Source organism: Schistocerca nitens, chromosome 8 (assembly GCF_023898315.1).
Source record: "Schistocerca nitens isolate TAMUIC-IGC-003100 chromosome 8, iqSchNite1.1, whole genome shotgun sequence".
NCBI lineage: Eukaryota > Metazoa > Arthropoda > Insecta > Orthoptera > Acrididae > Schistocerca > Schistocerca nitens.
In genome coordinates, this window is record NC_064621.1 from 52,469,806 (window position 1) to 52,485,691 (window position 15,886).

At 44.4% G+C, this 15,886-nt stretch overlaps 1 protein-coding gene across 1 annotated transcript in view; it reads right to left on the bottom strand.

Moving 5' to 3' along the window:
* LOC126199069 (4-hydroxybenzoate polyprenyltransferase, mitochondrial) overlaps window positions 1–15,275 on the bottom strand; it is a 136,762-nt gene extending 121,487 nt beyond the window's left edge. Inside the window, exon 1 of the mRNA XM_049935782.1 lies at window positions 14,565–15,275. Within this exon, the coding sequence (XP_049791739.1) occupies window positions 14,565–14,913 (349 nt within the window). The 5' untranslated portion in view covers window positions 14,914–15,275. The remainder of the gene's footprint in view (window positions 1–14,564) is intronic.
* Between the last annotated feature and the right edge of the window lie 611 nt (window positions 15,276–15,886).

Below are 15,886 nucleotides of genomic sequence, written 5' to 3' on the forward strand. Positions count from 1 at the left end.
GTTGTGGACCCCCTGGTGGGGGGAGGGGGGGGGGATTGGTTCTTTGTGGAGCATTTGGAGGACAAGTTTGGGGAGGTGGAGGACTTGTCGAAAATGCGCTCTGGATCAGTCTTCCTCTTTGCAGTCAAGAGCATTACTCGCTTGTGACAAGTTGGGGGATGTTTCTGTTACCCTCACACCCCATAAGAGCTTAAACATGGTCCAAGGTATTATATTCCACAGGGACCTTCTTTTGCAGTCTGACGATGAGCTGCACACCAATTTTGAGCGGCGAGGTGTTCATTTCGTCCAATGTGTCCATTGGGGTGTGAGGGATAATCAGGTTGCCACCGGTGCCTTCATCTTGGCCTTCAAGGGAGACACATTGCCCGAGAAGGTCACAGTGATGGTCTACCGCTGTGAAATGAAGCCATATATCCCTCCCCCGATGCCCACTTACAGACTGCTGGTGGTGGACCACAAGCAAGAGATGACATACTATGCTTCATGGTGTGTCATCTGCCCTGAAGTCACCCACTCCGACCAGGGGCCCTCCCCATGGGTGCCACCAAGCCTTAGCAAGGGCCACCTGTCAGGATGGCCATTGCTTTGTCCCGATGCCCCAGGGAGATGGGCATCTACTCCATGGCATACGTGGGGAGTTAACGGCACAGGCATCAGCAGAGCAATACCTTTGTTGTCAGCAGGCTACAACCTACAGGGTACATGGCGACCCCACCACAACGCGGACTGGCTACCATGCTGGATACGAGTTGCTAAGTCCATGGCCATCGTTGGTGCAGAAAGCAACACTGCATACTGCATGGTGGAAAACGCAGCCAGGAAGGTATCCTCGCCCAAGAGATGGAGAATGAGTGGGACTGCAATGCAACAACGAGAAAGTGGGCTAAAGATCTCAACGCACGATGGACACGATGCACCATGTAATGCACCCTTCCCCAGTTGGCTCGCTGTTCAGGAAAATTTAGAAAGATGGAGGTCAAACCCGACAGGGGACCATCACAAAGGCCGAAACGTGTGACTCCTTTTAGTCGCCTCTTAAGACAGGCAGTAATACATCGGGCCTATTCTAACCCCTGGACCCAAAGGGGGTCTCTGACAGGTCCTGGGAGAACCCCAAAGAGGGGTGGGGGGGTGCATATTAAAATCACCAAGTAGCTAAAAGGGGTCGGTAACTCCCCAATAAGCAGATTTTCCTGAAGGCAGAGTGTAAGGGGACACTGGAATGCTAAAAGCAGCCATAAATTTTCTTTGTGGGACCGAAGGCCATGAACGTTCCATTGGAGGAGAGTCATGACAAAGAGATGTAGGGGTGTCATCTTGGCAGCTGACGAGTGACAGCCTGTGAAGAGTCTCTACTACAGGGCACAGAAGCATGAGGATCCTGCTCCATGGGGTCCACAGAAGCATCGGCTTGCTTGTGCGGTCGGCCTGTGGAGTCCAAAGCGGGAAACAGTTGGTGGCGCGCACCGGTGACACGCAGGCCAGCCAGACAAAGGTATCACGTGGCGACACTGGGGAAGAGGATCTTCGAGTTAGCGAAGGAGAAGACCATTTGCCTTTGGTGGACTTCTTCGAGCCTTTCCGTTTAGAGGAAGACTCAGGTGTTGTTTGGCTGGAGAGATGAAGGAAGTCTTCATGGGACAACTACTACTGTCCTTTCCAGCCTACCGGTTGTGTAGCTGGTGGCTTTGCCCCTTGCAGGGACAGTTTGATATCTTGGTGCACAGCTGGACGGGGGGGAAGGGGGGGGGGGATGAATATGCTACCTTTACACTGGGCACTTCCAAAACCGCAGAGCTGAACAGGGTGTCGCATGGCTGTGTGGCTGTGTCCTTCATGGAGCGAGGACTAACAAGAACAGAACTATAGGTGCCAGACGGGATAACACAGCATTTGCAACTAGCCAATAACTTGCGAGCGATGGATAAGGAGCCAGATCTTCTGGACAGTCCGGTCATCAAGATACACAGGACAATACCGAGAGGCAGCAGCATGGCCACCATTGCAGTTGATACAGTGGGGAGAAGGAGATCCCTACCACAGGTTACACATTTGACTGGGTGTCGAAAAGACATTCTAATGTGTTTGAAATGATGACACTGGCAGCAGCGCATAGGGTTTGGAATGTACGGCTGGACTGTGATAATTTCATAGCCTGCTTTTATCTTGGATGGAAGCAACAGTCTATCAAAGGTGAGAAAACGAGTGCATGTGGGCCCTAATGAGAAATCTACCTTTTCCATTACACAATGGATGGCAATTGTACCCTGATCAGAGAGGTAAAATTGGATTTCAGCCTCAATTAGACTGTCGAGCAGCCTAGTATAAATAACACCATGTGAAGAATTCAAAGTTCTATGGCTCCGACACGAACAGGGTAACCATGGAGAAGCGAGGTGGCAAGCAGATATTATGCTTGAGAATCAGAAGTAGTCTTGAAAAGCAAAGTTCCACATTCCATAAATGAGATCAGGATTTCACAGGGCCATCAACTGCACTAACATCTTTCTGAAAAATTAACAAGATTTATTGTAGCAAAGGACTGACCATCTTCAGTACTTAACATCACAAGGAACCACAGTGCAGCGGGAAGGGTCTTTGAATCATTAGCCTCATTACATTTACTTTTTGTAGACGTTGATTGTGAAGATGATTGACTCACTGCGAGAAAATCCCCATGGCTGCCAGTGTCTCCGATGGCACGCTCCTTCCAACTGGGGACACCCTTCACAAGGGGATGCACCCACCTTAGGTGATTGTTCACACCTCAGGTCACACCTCCCGAACACCTCATAGAAGGACCAATTGGCAATTTGAGATGGTTGCAGCTCAGGCAATCACTCGAGGATAGACTTGCAGCAAGGGAGGGAAAAAATGATGCAAAGGCTGGGCCCCATGGTAGCCAAGCACAAGCCCGCCAAAGAGTGGCGAGCCCCCTGGGGGCAATCTAATAGTTGCCACCATCTATGACACATTAGCTTTACCAGTTAATCCTTCTGTTTGAAGTATTACAGAATTTGGGGCAAATCTGGTCACTTTCACTGCCAACTTTATCACATGAAATGAATCCTGCATGTATACTGAGCATAATTGTTAACTATTACAAACATGAAAAAAAAAGATCCACATATATTACAGAAAAGAGAGAACTGCAGCTGCATTCATAATCACTGTGACTGGGTGGCAACCAATGGCTATAATATCATCGCGAAAATACAGTGTGTCCAAGAGGTTCTCATTCAAGGTCAAAACAATGTGTTGTATAATGCAGTAGTTACTCTGCCCGGCAAAAAACTGAAGCACCAAGAGGAGGAGGAGAAGGAAATAAAGCGAAACTTCAGGGATTAAGAGCATATATGATGTTATGTCAGTGATTACAAAACTGAGTAAATTTACAAAAACCTTTGCAATACAAGCCCATTTATCAGTATGACACTGCACCCTCGCTGGTCTGGATGCACGCATTACATCTGCATCTACCTCTACAAATCACACTTAAGTGCACGGCAAAGGGTTCATCGAACCACATTCACAAGAATTATGTTATTCCACACTAACAGCATGTGAAAAAAACGAACACCTACATCTTTCTGTGTGAGCTCTGATTTCCCTTATTTTATTATGATGGCTGTTTCTCCCTATGCAGGTTGGTATCAACAAAATATTCTTGCATTTGGAGCTGAAAGTTGGTGACTGAAATTTCATGAGAAGACCCCTCACAACGAGAAACTTTTGTTTTAATTATGTCCACCTCAAATCCCGTATCATGTCTGTGACACTCTCCCTCTATTTCTCAACAATACGAAATGTGCTGCCCTTCCTTGAACTTTCTCGAGGTACTCCATTAAACCTATCTGGTAAGGATCCCACACCGTGCAGCAGTACTCCAAACGAGGATGAACAGGCATAGTGTAGCAGATTTAAAAATGGAAAATCCAGGATGGAATGTAGCAATATTATGAAAAGGATAGTTGCTGCTCACCACAGAGCGGAGATGCCGAGTCACAGACAGGCACAACAAAAAGACTGTCACAAAGTGAACTTTCGGTAAACAACACATTTTGTCAAAAATAAAACCACACACACACACACACACACACACACACACACACACACACACACACACACACACACAATCAGCTGAAGCCAGACTGCATGATGGGAGAGAGAACTGAGTGGGGATAAGGAGAAGGCTGGGGTGGGGAGGGATAGCAAGGAAGAGGTGGGGGATGGTAAAGTGCTGCCCATGGGAGTGAGGAGGGATGAGGTAGAGAGAGGGTAGCACAGCTAGGTACAGTTGGGTGGGGGAGGGGAGAGTGGAGGGGGTAGCAGAAAAGGAGAGAAGTAAAAAGACTGGGTACGTTGGTGGAATAGAAGGCTGTGTAGTGCTGGAATGGGAACAGGAAGGGGCTAGATGGGTAAGGACAATGACTAACGAATGTTGAGCCAGGAGGGTTACAGGAATGTAGGATACATTGCAAGGAAAGTTCCCACCTGCGCAATTCAGAAAAAGCTGATGTTGGTGAAAAGGATGCAGATGTTATAGGCTGTGGAACAGTTATTGAAATGAGGAATGTCGTGTTGGGCTGCATGCTCAGCAACAGGGTCGTCCAGTTATTTCTTGGCCACAGTTTGTCAGTGGCCATTCATGTGGACAGACAGCTTGTTGGTTGTCATCCTGAAGTAGAATGCAACACAGTGGTTGCAACTTAGCTTGTAGATCACATGACTAGTTTTATAGGTAGCCCTGCCTTTGACTGGATGTTTGTGAACGGACTGGAGTAGGTCATGGTGGGTGGACGTATGGAACAGGTCTAGCATCTAGGTCTACTACAGGGGTATCAGACATGAGGCAAGGTTGTTTGGTTTAAAAAGAGGGGGAGGAGGGACCAAAATGCTAAGTCACCAGTCCCTTATTCTGAATAAAACAATGCCACAAGGGTGAGAATTAAACAAGTGAGACTGGAGGCAACAAACACTTAAATGGACAAATTGGAGAAGAAAACCACAGAAACCCAAGAAACAGGTAGAAGAGATTAAAATGATAAAACATATTACCATGGCTGGCTGACCACAGAATAAAAGGGAGAAGCCAGTCACTCTGCAACACATTACAACCTCCACCCTAAAAGCACTAGGGTGGAGGACACCGAGGGACAAAGGACATGCGCTAAAATTTGGATCAAATGATAAAACCCACCGTCATGAATAAAACATAAAACTGAATCAGCCGATGAGGCGTTGTCAGATAAAATTAGCGGCAACGAGTCCAGTAACCAAAGATTTCGTCGCAGGGCAGTCAAAGTGGGACAGTGCACCAGAATATGGGCCACTGTCAACCGGACACCACTTCATGACCTCTGTACATGTCAAGAATCAAGAGGAAGTGACAGCGGAGAGCTGCGGGATGAACTTAGTCCTTTGGGCCACGTGACTGGCCCTGGCGAAGTCGCATCCTATGTGTACACCATGGAGGTGTACGTGAATGGACCTCAAGTAGAGATGGTAAAGACAAGGACTACAGTTTGGAAAGAAGGAATCAGACACGAACTGTAACTGGAAGCCCTGACCTGGGCCGCCGATGCTGGAGATGAACCACCGTGCGTGGGAAAAGGAGATGGTGATTCTGATGCGCAGGAGAACTATGAACGTGTGCAACGTAACTGGCCAGCAGCAAACCTGCAATGGAGTGACTCCGGCCTCCTCAAGGACACAGGTCACCGGACTCTTCATAAAAGCTCCTGTCACTTGGCGAATGCCACAGTGGGGCACTGGGTCAAGTAAACGCAACACTGAGGGCACTGTCCAACCATAAACCAGACTCCCATGGTCAAGGTGGGACTGAACAAGGGCTCTGCAGTCTGCAGCAGTGTAGAGTTGGTGTTGCTCAGACAGCGGAGGGCATTGAGGTACTACTGCCAGCACTTCCCCTTCAGCTGACGAAGGTGAGGTAGCCAAGTCAATTGGGCATCGAAAACCAGTCCTAAGAATCGGTATGTCTCCACAACAGTGAGTGGATCGTCCTTAAGGTAAAGTTTCGGTTCTGGATGAATGGTACGACGCCGACAGAAGTGCATAACACACAACTTTGCGGCCAAAAACTGGAAACCATGGGCTAGAGCCCATGACTGCGCCTTGTGGGTGGCTCCCAGTAGGCACTGCTCAGCAGCACCAGTACCAGCGAAGTAGTACAAAACGCAAACGTAATCCGCATATAGAGAAGATGACACCGACCGCCCTACAGCTGCTGCTAGACCATTAACAGCCACTAAAAATAGAGACACTCAATACGAAGCCCAGTGAAATGCCATTCTCCTGAATACGGAGGGAACTATGGGAGGCACCAACTTGGACATGGAAACTACGGAGCCACAGGAAGTTTTGAATAAAAATAGGGAGCAGGCCCCAGAGACCACAATCACACAATGTGGCAGAGATATGTATGTCGCCAGGTTGTGTAGTATGCTTTACATAAGTCAAAGAAGAAGGCAACCGGATGTTGGCGTCTGAAAAAGACTGTCTGGATGGCAGACTTGAGGGATCCACGATTATCAGCAGTAGAGCGACCCTGGCTGAAGCCACCCTGACATAGAGCCAGAAGACCATGTAAAACCGACACACCATATGTTCCAGCAGCTTACAAAGAAAGTTGGTGAGGCTGATGGGCCGATAGCTATCCACATCAAGCGGGTTTTGACTGGGTTTGAGCACTGGAATGATGTTGGTCTCCTGCCATTACGATGGAAAGATGCCATTGCACCCGATTCGGGTCATGACGACGAGCAATGTCGCTTATAGTCAGACGAGAAATGTTTAACCATCTGACCACGGATCCAATCCGGCCCAAAAGCTGTGTCAGGGCAATGCATAAGGGCATTGAGAAGCTTCCACTCTGTAAATGGGGCGTTACGGGGTTCACTGTGGCATGTAGTGAATGAGAGGACTTTCCTTTCCATCCACTGTTTGAGGGCTCGAGCATAGTGCTCAGCAATTGCGTTTCATTGGTAGATAACACACCACTGATGTTAATGCCAGGGACACCTGCTGGGGTGTGGTACCCAAAAAGACATCTGATCTTTGTCCAGACTCGGGAATGTGACTTATGGCACTCAATAGTCGACACGTACCTCTCACAACACTCCTATTTCCGTCTTTTTATAAGCTGGCAAATGCGGGCACAGAGCCGCTTAAAGGCTATTAGGTGCTCTAGGGAAGATGAGGGGGAGATTCAGTGGTGACAGCAGAGGCAAAGGCTTCCAAGTATGCCTTGTTTAAAGCTTTTCTGGGTACGCATCCATGGGCACGACGCCACGGCAGTGACAGGAAGATGGGGAAGTGGTTACTGCCACACAGACTGTCATGTGCACTCCAGTGGATAGATGGGAGAAGGCCAGGACTGCAAACCGAGAGATCAATAGCAGAATATGTGTGATGTGCCACAATGAAATGTGTCAGGGCATCTGTATTTAAGACGCAGATGTCGACTTGGCGAGTAAGCATGGCGCCACCCAACAAGTGGTTGTGTGCGTTAAAATCTCCCAAAAGTAGGAAAGGTTTAGGGAGTTGATCAATCAGTGCAGCTAATACATTCAGGGGTACTGCACCATCTGGAGGAAGGTATACATTGCAGACAGTTATTTCCTGTGTCGTCCTTATCCTGATAGCCACAGCTTCAAGAGGAGTTTGAAGGGGCACAGGTTCACTACATACCGAGTCCAGGACATAGACGCAAGCTCCACTTGACCCACTATAATAGTCGCTACGGTTCCTGTAATATCCCTTATAGCTGCAGAGGGCAGGGGCACGCACTGCCAGGAACCAGGTTTCCTGGAGAGCAAGGCAGAAAGAAGGTGCCATAGCTCAGCCAGGTGGTGGAAAAAACCGCTGCAATTCCAGTGGAGAATTACGTGATCACGAGACTGGGAAGGCATGAAACACTCAATGAGGCAGTCTACACCTCAGGGTCACCTGCTGCCACCAGATGAGTACCTGTGCGATTCACATCCATTGTGTCTGAGGGCCCAGCGAGGCCTAGGTGTTCAGTGGACATTATAAACTCCACCTCATCATGAGAGACAGTGCTTGTAGGTAGTGGTGGTGTGGGCGCCATGGTTCTTGGGGGGTCTTTTTCTTTTAGGTTTCTCTTGCTGCTCCTTAGATTTGTCCGGCTGGGAGGGCTTCAGTGATTCAGTCTCAGAGACTGAGAAAGACTGTGAAGCCCTACGACCAACTAACTACCTGTGGTTGCTTCAGCCACTGGCAGGAACCTGGGAAGAGGGTGACAAGGGATCCCTTCCTGGCGAGAGGAACCGAAGAAGACTTACATTTCTCCAGCTGAGAAGGGGAACTGGCATCCCCGATGGTTGGGGGGAGGGGGGGGGGGGGGTTGCTCCTGAAGTAGGTTGTGCAGGAGCAACAGGGAGGGAAGTGCCCCCCAGCACCAAGAGGGCAGAGTGCAGGTGGAGTCTGACGGCTCTGAGGGCCAACTGTATGTACACGGCGGAACGGAAGATGGTAGAACCGTTGTCATAGCGGCATCATTGGTTGATGTCATATGCACAAGATGTAGCCTCTCACATTTTCTCTTAGCCTCAGTGTAGCTCAGTCGGTCCAGGGTCTTGTATTCCATTAATTTTTCTTTCTTTCTGGAGAATCCTGCAGTCTGGCGAGCAAGGCAAATGGTGCTCTCTGCAGTTGACACAGATGGGAGGTGGGGCACAGGGAGTATTGGAATGTGAAGGACATCCACAATCCCGACAGGTGACACTGGAGGTACAGCAGGAAGACGTATGGCTGAACTTCCAGCACTTAAAGCATCGCATTGGGGGAGGGATATATGGCTCTATGTCACAGCGGTAAACCATCACTTTTGATGACTGGGCAGAGGAAGCTGTTTTGATCAAGACCAACCCTGACCGCATTTTGGACAAGTCCTCCACCTCCCCAAACTTGTCTTCTAAATGCTCCACAAAAAAACTGAGGTTCCATTGACAAGAAAGATACCCCATGAACTCTCATACATACAAGGTACCAGTGTGAATAAGTTTTGCTGCCATCCTTAGCCTGTCTTTCCTCCCATGGTGTGGCCAGGGGGCGGGAACGATTTGAGGTCATATTTATTAGCAATGAATTAAGACCTTGACCGCTTAGAGACTGCTGGTGTTTGATCACCAGTAAGAGATGACATACTACGCTTCATGGTGTGCCATCCACCCTAATGTCATCCACTCCAACCAGGGGCCCTCCCCACAGGCGCCACCAAGCCGCTACAAAGGCCACCTGGCAGGATGGCCATTGCCGGGAGTCCCGGTGCCCCAGGGTGACTGGTATCTATTCCTTGGCATAGGTGGGGAGTTAATGGTGCAGGCCTCAGCACAGCAATCCCTGTGTGGTCAGGGGGCTACAACCAACAGGATACATGGCAGCCCCACCACCCACAACAGACTGGCTACCGTGCTGTATATAAGGCACGTTCATGCTATGAAGTCCATTATCGTCGACAGCGCAGAAAGCGATACTGCACAGTCATTCAGTCACACATGTTCCCTGAAGAATTACGGATGTGGAAAGAGTCAAGTTACTGGCTAGGAAAGAGAAGCATCCAATGCGGACTACTTACATGAAGCATATTAATAAAACTTATTATTACTAGAGCTAATATTTTGTTATTGACAAATGTGAATTAGTTTCAGATTACTTTGCACAAGAAATTTATATTCGAAACCATAAAGAAGCAACCAGAGTCTTCTTGTGTTTCACTTTTAGATTCCAAAGTGTGTCCTAATTTCAATCTTATTACCTATTAATTACAAATATCATTACAGAGTAAATGTATTAGTACATGAGTGTAAAAATCCCAAGACAACTGGAAAACTGTCAGAATATTCTCGGATTCTTCTAAGTCTGTATCCTATGTTGCTTTGTAATTATGCTCCTGAAACACTGCCCTCCCACTTCCTTAAAATCAGTTTCATTTGAATGAAGAGATATTATTCAAGTAAACAGAAACAATTAAATATGTAGGTACTGTATCACAATGAACTGGAAGGCAAAGACGTTGGCATGCAAAAGCTCAGCTGTTTTGGTTCATTAATAAATTACCTTACTTGGGTCTTCCTACTGAGTGCATTTCACAGTATTTTGGACAAGATAGGTTTATTTCATTTTCAAATAAACTAAATTGGTATACAAAATAAAAGTAACCACCAGAAATTCATGTACTAAGTCTGCTGTACAAGTAAACATAGAAACAGTACAATTCCTATCAGGCATGTGACCTTTTTTCCTTCCCAGGGCAAGAGGAAAGTATTTTCCAAAGTTTGTACCACTGATAGTTGAACATAGGATCTATAAATCATATCTGGCATCACTGCCTAAGTTACTAAAAATGGCTGCCAACAATCTATTCAGATGAGCAGATCTAGTCACATGCCTAACAATCTCTTCTATGTCTACATGATTACTCTGCAATTCACAATTAAGTGCATGGCAGAGGGTTCATCGAACCACCTCAAGCTATTTCTCGACAGTTCCACACATTAACAGCTACAGTAGCCCATTACAAACAGTACTGTTAAGGTGCTTAAACAGGTTATTAGGAACGCAAAGAGTATGTCGTATGCAAATAGAGCAGATAATTCACATGATAAAATTAAAACGATGTGGTCAGTTGCGAAGGAAGTGTCTGGTTGGCAACACAAGGTCGACGATATAAAGTCAGTTCGTAGTAAAAATATTTGTTAGTGATAATCCGATATATGTACAGTATTTAACAATCCTTTTCTGGGCATTGCTGGTGAATTAAATAAAAGTTCAGTTTCTACAAGGAATCATATAATTCTCTAGGCAAATTCCTTTCCGAAACTGACGTCTGAAATACTCCTCTGTGGTAAAGACAAGGAGGAGATTGAGTCAATAGTTAAATCACTGAAGACTAAGGACTCCCATGGATATCAAGGAGTGCCTATGCTGCACATGTTAGCCCTGTATTTAGCCATATTTGTAATTTTTCCTTTAGGAATGGTCAGTTTCCTTAAAGATTAAAGTACTCAGCAGTAAAGCCACTTTATAAAAAGGGAGAAAAGGATCATGGAGACAATTTTAGACATATTCCTATGTCACCAGTGTTTGCTAATTCATTGAAAAGGCTGTGTATGTAAGGATAATTGATCATTTTATATCACACAATTTGCTATCAATGTACAGTTTGGCTTTAGAAGTCGTTTAACAACTGAAAATGCTTTATTCTCTTTCCTCTGTGAAATACTGGATGGGTTAAACAAAAGGTTTCCATCACTACGTATATTTTTTGATTTAACTAAGGCATTTGATTGTGTTGATCACAAAATACTGCTCCAGAAGTTGGACCATTACAGGATATGGGGAGTAGCTCTTAACTGGTTCACCTCTTACTTTAACAGCAGACAGCAAAAGGCCATTATTCACCACAATGTTGAGAATGGGTGTGATGTGGGCTCTGAGTGGGGTACAATCAAGTGGTGGTGGGGGGAGGGGGGGAGGGGGGGGGGGGGAGGGTGATCCCAAGGATCAGTGTTGGGGCCACTCCTGTTCCTTATTTATATAAATGATATGCCCTCTAGTATTATGGGTAACTCAAATATTTCTGTTTGCTGATGACATGAGCTTGGTAGTAAAGGATGTTTTGTGCAACATTGGCCCAGTTTCAAATAGTACAGTTCATGACCTAAGTTCATGGCTTGTAGAAAATAAACTAATGCTAAATAACAGTAAGACTCAATTTTTACAGTTTCTAACACAATTCAACAAACCTGACGTTTTAATTCACAGAATGAGCATATTAGTGAAACTGAACAGTTCAAATTTCTAGGTGTTCAGATATTAAACTGTCACGGAAAACCCGGATGTTCAGGATTTTGTTCAATGATTTAATGCTGCGATTTTCACTATTTGAAAGGTATCTGAAGTGAGCAATCGTTAGACACAAAAATTAGTCTACTTTTCTTATTTTCATTCACTTATGTCGTGTCGTATTATACTTTGGGGTAGGCCCTAATTCTTCCCATTCTAAAAGGATATTTTTGGCTCAGAAACGGACAGTTCAGGCAATAAGTGGTGTTCACGAACCTCTTGTCAAACTCTGTTCACGAGTCTATGTATTTTGGCATTGGCCTCTCTACATATATATTCCTTACTGTCATTTCTTGTTAACAATATTAGCTTATTCCCAAGAATAAGCAGCTTTCACGCAGTTAATACTTGGCTGAAATCAAACCTGCATTTGGATTGGACTTGCTTAACTTTTGTGCAGAAAGGTGTGCAGTATACTGCTGCATCCATTTTTAATAAGCTACTGCTCGAATTCAAAAACCTTAGCAGTAATCCACGCACTTTCAAATTAAAACTCAAGAGTTTCCTCATAGGTCACTCCTATTCTGTCTAGGAGTTCCTCGAAAAATTAAGCTGATTCTTGTTGTATTGTTGATTGTGTTTACTTAAACTTATGGATTGACTTTTTTCTGGTTCATAAACATTTTATTTTTACCTGTTATTACTTTTATGTTGTAATTTCATGTACTGACATGTTCCATGACCTTGGAGATTTGCTCCTCGATTTGGTCCTATGGAACTTGATGTGTAAATAAATAAATACCAGCGTGTGGGAAAAACGAGCACTTAAATCATTCTGTGAGAGCTGATTTCACTCATTTTATCACAATGATCATTTCTCACTTTGTAGGTGGGAGCCAACAGGGTATTTCTGCATTCAGTACATTTTTTTGAGCTGAAGCTGTGAAACTGTGGCCTCTAGATTGAGAACTTCTATTCTCTAATTTCAGCATCAAGTAAGTCTGCTTGAAGCAACAACTCTCATCTAATTATGTTTTGTTTCTGAGGTATGAGGTGTAGCATTCTGTAATTTCATTTTGTTAGGCATGTGTCTAACTTGATATGATCTTCAAAATACTGGTTAAATCTAGTGGCTATGCCTCATATACTTGGACAAGTCAGCTAGCAGAACTGGAGGAAGAAGCTAGCAGCTAAAGAAAAACATTGTAAAGGGAAGCAGTAAGAGAGATGCAGAGAGTTTTGCCAAAATAAGAAAGCAGTGCAACATTGGCAGGAAAGGAAGAACAGCAAAAAATGGTCTGCAGAAAGGATACATTGACAATGAGAGTGAGAAAACTTAAAAAGCAGCAATAAGAGACAAATTTTCATAAAATTTCTTCTAAAGCATTGGGAATAGCAGTCAGCAGGGCTAAGAACGTACTGCCATTGTCTACCAACAGGCAGTGGTACTACTACATGTCTACTGCAAACTGTCACCCGAAACAAACAATATGCGAAGAGAGATCTGATAACATTGTACATGATATTTGTGAGGTGGTTAGGGCTTTTTATTGCCAATTCTGAGTCTAATACAGGCCTATGTGATATCTCAGTTGCTACACCAAATGTATATGTTGAGACTGAGCAGACTAATTTTGTAAAAACAATGCCACCATCCACCTTTGTGTGGTCGGATGATCAGCACGTACATTTTCTAACAGTACTGTCAGCATCAGTTTTACGTGAACCAGCACCGGGGAGGAGAAATTAACTGGTTTTTGCTGTTAGGATTTCTGGGTACAATACGTGTTAAGTAGCTGGTTTAAGAATACCGTTTCCTTATTTATTATTAAATGCCCGTTTATGAATTTAACCTTACAGAGTAATTGTGGAGCTTACTTCAAAAAATTTTTTGAAAGGTGTAGCCACCATCATGGAGTTGCATAATAAACTCTTAGACTAATATGCCTTCACTCTTGTTTCATAGTTGTCTGGAATATTTCAATCATTTTTGTAAGCTCTAAGATAAATTTATTATGGGCAAAGCGTCTCACACCTAACATGCACTAGCAGCTATAATAAAATATAAAAAGTACTAGAAAAACAAAATGTCATTACCTTCCAATCATAATGAAAGTTTATGACTACCAGTAAAATATTATACAGCAAATTTGAAAAAATAACTTCACGATATTCTCTCAAATTATAAAAACCATTTTTTCCCATTCCTTTCTCCGCCACACACCTAATAGGTGTAAACTAATTTATTTCATATACAAAAATAAAATTCTACCACATCATTAGCGATTGCGCTAAGCATATTAGTTGCTACAATTATTTAAAAATTGAAAGGTTCATTAATCGTATCAGACAGCTGGTGCAGTGGTACGTTTAACTTCTAAATCTTACACACCCAAAAATACGACAGCTTTGAAATGCCCCACTGAAACCATTATGCACTGACATGTACAAAATTTTTACACCTGCACAATTGGCAATGAACGCAGCACAATGGGGTTTTGCACATGACTCTTCTAGAGGGGGCGTTTTACAAATAAGCATGTGGTCGCTGTTTGACCAAACAAAATCATCATGTATGTCTTATATAGCAGAGTGAGAGAGAGAGAGGCCCTACATACTTACAACGTGATCTAGTTTTTGCACATGTTCCTCTGTCAATAAGTTGCAATACGGAAAAACTCATCAATGGCCAATTCTAGAAGAAACTCTTAATTACCTACAATGAGACTTACCTATCGGACGGTCAAGCCGCATTAACTGGGCATATGGCAAGAGAGCTGGCAATAAATTATTTGTATCTGGTGCATTGTCAGGTGATTCTTTCCTAACAACGGAGGTCGTGTCATCTTTATAACAGTAGCTCTTCGGAGCTGTGGTATTATACTGAGCAACCAGGTTCATGCAGCGCAACTTCCAATATCTTCCACACACAATTCTCAACGTCACCTGCTCGGATGACAACCTTGTGTGCCGATGTAGTTGTTTATTCGTCGTTAGCACAGTCCAAGAAATCAGTCGTCTCGCAGATATATGCATTGGAGATAAGCGCTTGCGCAAAAGAGAGAAGACTGTGACAGCCATCCTATTGGAACTTGCGGATTATTTTGCAAAAGGTAGAAGGCCCATACAGTTAATAGAGCATGAACAGTTTCTACCGCTTTACGTACTGAAATGTTCAACACATTCAATCACACACAAATACAGGACTTCTACTCGATGCCACGATTCTGCAGCATATTATACGTAACAGCACTTCGGAAAACACTGGCTACATTGCGACAAGGTTGTTTTTCAAGGTTGCTGACTAATTAAATTCCACTTCTTGTTCCTTCATTGCCACTGACAACATTATCGTTTCACATGTTCACGCACATCTGCTCTCTAAACGCTTTTTTTCCCGGCACTCAACAGCGGTTACCTCGAACAAAACAAAGATTACGTTCAATAAATTACGTAATCACGTTTGGTTAAAGGCCAGTCAACACGCAACGAAAAGTCTGCGCAAATTACTCCGCACATCGCATTTGCGCAGACCGTTCGTTGCGTATGAGCGGGAGACTAACATAGATATTAGATGGGCGCAAACGTAGAAGTTGGCGATTTGAGCGATATTGCTGAAATCTGTGGGTTCAAATCACACCTGCACAGGAAAGTCGGAACTTTTCGACAAACTTGGCGCTTAGCGGCTTATAGTATCAGAGTAGGCTATTTGTTCAGTCTTGTATTTCTTGTCTGAATGTGTATAATACACTTTGACATGGCAGATGCACTTCATCTACGTCAGTGTTCCAGAGACCTGATTGCCGAATTTATTAAAATATGTAGGAGTCATACATGTTTATGAAAAATTAAAAGTCAGAGAGTACAGCGATAGGGGTAAGAAGGCAGCTGCTTATAATTCTTTAACAGAGAAATTATCAAAGAAAGACCTGACGATAAACAGGAAACTGCTAAATAATTTTTTAAAAAAAGCGATGCTGACTGTTCACCTCAAAGAGCTAGCAAAGTGAAGAAATCTTTCCGATTTTGTGGCGGGGGTTTGCTAGTATACTTC